This window comes from Gavialis gangeticus, unplaced genomic scaffold (assembly GCF_001723915.1).
Source record: "Gavialis gangeticus isolate Ggan-Ray unplaced genomic scaffold, GavGan_comp1, whole genome shotgun sequence".
In the NCBI taxonomy this organism is placed as follows: Eukaryota; Metazoa; Chordata; order Crocodylia; family Gavialidae; genus Gavialis; species Gavialis gangeticus.
This window is the reverse complement of record NW_017729032.1, coordinates 65,345,373-65,350,132: the sequence shown is the minus strand read 5'-3', so window position 1 is coordinate 65,350,132 and position 4,760 is coordinate 65,345,373. Positions and strand designations below refer to the sequence as shown.

Here is a 4,760-nt window from a genome sequence, read left to right as displayed (position 1 = left end):
CCATTTCTAAGTACTTGAAGGAGAAGGCAATTAGGAACAGTCACCATGGATTCACCAAGGGCAAGTCATGCCTGACCAACCTGATTGCCTTCTATCATGAGATAACTGGCTCTGTGAATGTGGGGAAAGCAGGGGACAAAATACACCTTGTTTCTAGCAAGGCTTTTAATACCATCTCCCACAATATTCTTGCATACCAGCTGAGAAAGTATGGGTTGAATAAATGGTGGACAGAAAGCTGGAAGGATTGTCAAGCTCAATGGGTAGTAGTCAATGGCTCAATATCTAGTTGGCAGCCAGTATCAAGTGGAGTGCCCCAGGGGTGAGTCCTGGGACCAGTTTTGTTCAACATCTTCATTAACAATATGCAAGATGGGATGGAGTGCACCCTCAGCAAGCACGTGGATGACACCAAGCTGGGGGGTGTGGCAGATACATTAGAAGGTAGGGCTTAGGATTCAGAGTGACCTAGACAAATTGGAGGATTGGGCCAAAGGAAATCTCAAGAGGTTCAACAAGGGCAAGTGCAAAGTCCTGCACTTAGGACAGAAGAATCCTATGCACTGCTACAGCCTGGCTAAGCAGCAGCTCTGCAAAGAAGGACCTGGGGGTTACAGTGGACAGTAAGATAGATATGAGTCACTAGAGTGCCCTTACTGCCAAAATGGCCATCAGCATATGGGCTGCACTAGTAGAAGTGTCGCCAGGAGATCTAAGGAAGTAGTTATTCCACTCTATTCTGCACTGATAAGGCCACATCTGGAGTACTGTTGTCCAGTTTTGGGCCCCCCACTATAGAAAGGATGGGGACAAGTTGGAAAGAGTCTAACAGGGAGCAATGAAACTGGTTCAGGGGCTGGGGCATATGGACTTACGAAGATAGGCTGAGGGAACTAGGCTTATTTAGTCTGCGGGGGGGGAGCCAGACTGGATAGCAGCCTTTAACTACCTGAAGGATGGTTCCAAAGAGGATGGAGCTAGACTGTTCTCAGTTGGTGGCAGATGAGAAAACAAGAAGCAATGGTCTCAAGTTACAGCAAGGGAGGTTTAGGTTGGATATTAGGAAAAACTCTCACTTGGAGGGTGATGAAGCGCTGGAACAGATTACCTAGAGAGGTGGTGGAATCTCCACCCTTGGAGTTTTTAAGGCCCAGCTTGACAAAGCCCTGGCTGAAATGATCTGGTTGGGCCTGGTCCTGCTTTGAGCACAGGTTAGACTAGATGACCTCCCAAGGTCCCTTCCAACCCTCATTTTCTACAATTCTATATATGAGCCTTAAGTTAAATTCCAACATAGGGTGCTAGATTTATAATACCTAGCAAGAAATCAGTTTAGCAGGCTATATGTAAATATACTTAGTAGATTTTAGAAGTGACACTCCCCTCTAATTGTTAATGTGAAAAAGTACTTCAAGTACCCTAACAGCTTGCTCCTTTTTGATGCCTTCCACAATATCAACGGGTTCCTTAATTATTGCATCAGGATTCTCTGCTGCAACATCTTCAATATTAACACCACCCTGAGAACTTCCTATTAGCACAGGACCCTAAAGAAAAAAAAAAATACACACACAAAAAGTTAAGTTTTATACCATTCAATATTTTAATTCTTTCCACAAATATTTCAAAAACCTCTTGTTCACAGTAGGAAATTTTTGGTTTTGACACTGCATTAATTAAAGTTTGCTTTTACAAAATATCACCCTTGCACCCAGTATACTTATATAGGCTCTTTTTAATTATATATTTCAAGCTAGAACAGATCTAAACACTTGCATCAAAAGAAGCATTTCCTTTGTTAATTTCACTATCAATGGTGGAAGAACATACAGTACTGGCTTTACACCAGGATCAGAAAACACAGTTATGGAACAGCTCATAGGTTGGTGACTTCTAGGAACATTGTTACTGAACATGAACCACCTGCGTTTCCCTCCAAACTTAGATTTGCTCTCAAGTGCTCAGACACAGCAGGTCTGTGCAGTCATTTACAATAATCCTGGTGCTTTATTCCTGTTCAGTCGGATTACAAGCCTTGAAATCTATATCCAGTTCTGAAAACTTATTATAGTCTTGGCAAAACATAGCTTGACTGTTCAGTGACTTCACTAACGATTGTCTCTGAAGAAGCACCAACGACTCTGTGATCATAGAGAATGAATGACCCTTTGACCCTCTCTACTTTGGACATGGTGCCTCATCTCAAACTTGACAACTGCGTCTACTGACAATCAGCTTTCACTGTCAGTCACCACACAGGCTGACCTGTTTCATGGATGCAAGTTTGCTGCTTGCTGGGCTATGAAAGCAGCACTTCTAAGAAGTACACAAAAGACATTAAAAAAAAGACACTTTACAACTACTGGTTGTCAGGAGGAATGCACTGAACCACCAGGCAGGCTTAGAAGAAAAGAAAAGGAACCTTGGTATGTTAGAGGATTTTACTGCCAGGGAAAATAAAAGTCAAGGTTCTTCACCAGCTTTTTCATAACTGTGTACCAAGAACAGCCACAAGCTACAAATATCTTTGAGATCCATTACAGATGTTCATTGCACTGAAGTTATTAGTTCTGTTAAGATACAGCAAAATAGGCCTTGCTATGGTGGGACACTCAGAAAAGTTGGTATGTTTTACATACAGGGATCTGAAATCGTTCAGTTACTGTATTTATGCAGAGTAGAAGATGACCCTGATAAGACAGCTTCCCAATAATTAGATTCTACATATCAGGGGGTGTCAACTGGAGGTACACGACCCCTGAGGGTACCCGAGATGGCCCTAGTGGGTACATGCACACGGGCAGGGATGGAGCACCACTACACAGCATCCCGCACTGCTGCGCAGGCGTCACCAGCCCAGCCAGGCGCAGGGGTATGGGGAAGCTTGCATGTGGAGGCTGCAGCCCCTCAGCATCCAGCTACTCAGCACTCCCACTGCTCCCCACCCACCCCCAGCTCGGCAGCCAGGGGTACACAGCTCTGCATCTGGCCGCCAGGGGGTACAATGATGCAAAAAGGTTGAAAACCCCCACTATATGAAAAAAATTGTTATAATATCCAGGTATAGAATCTAATTATTAGCCATCTGTCTTGAATTTGTCCCTCCCCCACTGCTACAGCAGGGAAAATAAATCTAGGGGTCAGGTAGCTCTCTGCTCCCTGGTTCCCCCACAACTTTTTTCCCTAGCAGCCCCTTCCCCCTCTCCTCACTGCCAGAACCTGCTCTCCCTGAGCGTGTAGAAGTGGGAAGCAAACTTGAAAACAATAACCTTGAAATCAAACATGGCTGCAGCAATTTTCATATAGTACCCATAGTTTATCCAGAATTGATGCTGCAGGAACAGTACCTGGCTGGTGCCTGCCAGGACATTTCAAGCTGTGTGCAGCGTTCTTGGCCAGACGGTACAGGATCACTTCAAGCTGCTGTGTGTCAGTGTGTGCCAACTTGCTTTAGTACCCTCTGGCTGGAAACCCTATGTGCAGCTCAAAATGACTCAGTAGGCACCATCGGATAGGCACCATCCCTGCAGTCACATACCGAGTTGCTCCAAGCTTGGAGCACATGCTGAGTTGCTCCAAGCTGCTGCCCCAGTAGCAGATGCTGAAGTAACTCATCACATGCTGGCAGCCTGGCTGGGTCCCTTTCTGTGCGCCAGGTTACTCCAGTACCTGCTACTTGAGCAGCAGCTCAAGAAAAATCAGCATGTGCTGGCCATAAATCCCATACGCTGAGGGGACGGTGCCTAGCTGGCACATGCCAGATCATTTCAAGCCACACATGGGACTTCTGGCCAGTAGGTGCCAAAGCAACTCAGCAAATGAATATGCTGACAGGCAGCAGCTTGGAGTGACCCTACACTGGCCACTCAGGAGCCCTGGACACTGAGGGGAGCCCAGGCAACTGCTGCTGGCTGGCCGGCCAGCCATGTGCTAGGTGCCTGGCCATGCTCCCTTCTCACTAACCTTGCCATCCCCTGTGAATTTGCTGATTTCAGGTAAAATTGTACGGGATCAAATGATGAGGCCTGATTTTCCCTATGCTGAATGGAGGAAAAGAGCCATTTTATAAATTGAGTAAATACGTTAATTCACACCTTACAGTTAATCCAGATTAGTTTTCCACAAATGTCCCCGTGGAGATAAATCTCAAAGTTCACTTTTGCTTTTGTCCTTAGATGTTTTTTTATTTAGTTATCTTTTGGAAGCCTGGTTTTACACCATTATCAGAATATACAGTACACTGTACAATCTGAGTTGTGGAAAATTAGGGTTTGAAGGGACCTGAGGAGGTCATCTAGTCCAACTCCCTGCTCAAAGGAGGACCAGCCCCAACTATATCATCCCAGTCAAAGCTTTGTCTAGCTGGGTTTTGAAAACCTCCAAGGATGGAGCTTCTGCCACTTCTCTAGGTAACATGTTCCAGTATTTTACTACCGTCTTAGTGAGAAAGTTCTTCCCAATTTCTAACCTAAACTTCCCTTGCTGCAATTTGAGACCATTGCTCCTTGTTCTATTACCTGCCACCACAATCTAGCACCATCCTCTTTGGAACCACCTGTCAGGTAATTGAAGGCTTCTATTAAATCCCTTCTCACCCTTCTCTTCTCCAGACTATGTAAGTCCAGTTCATAGTAGCTAGGGTCAGAAGGGACCTGAACAGATCATCTAGCCTGACCCCCTGCCACAGGCAGGAATGAATGCTGGTTTCACAAGACCCCAGACAGGTGATCATCCAACCTCCTCTTGAATTTGCCCAAGGT

At 45.4% G+C, this 4,760-nt stretch overlaps 1 protein-coding gene across 2 annotated transcripts in view; it reads right to left on the bottom strand.

Moving 5' to 3' along the window:
- The window catches only part of SUCLA2 (succinate-CoA ligase ADP-forming beta subunit), a 180,406-nt gene that overhangs the window by 147,375 nt on the left and 28,271 nt on the right, over positions 1–4,760 (bottom strand). Inside the window, exon 5 of one of the 2 annotated variants that reach the window (XM_019525114.1) lies at positions 1,419–1,547. The exons of the other annotated variant lie outside the window; for it this stretch is intronic. Within the exon in view, the coding sequence (XP_019380659.1) occupies positions 1,419–1,547 (129 nt within the window). The remainder of the gene's footprint in view (positions 1–1,418; positions 1,548–4,760) is intronic. 2 annotated transcript variants of the gene reach the window in all.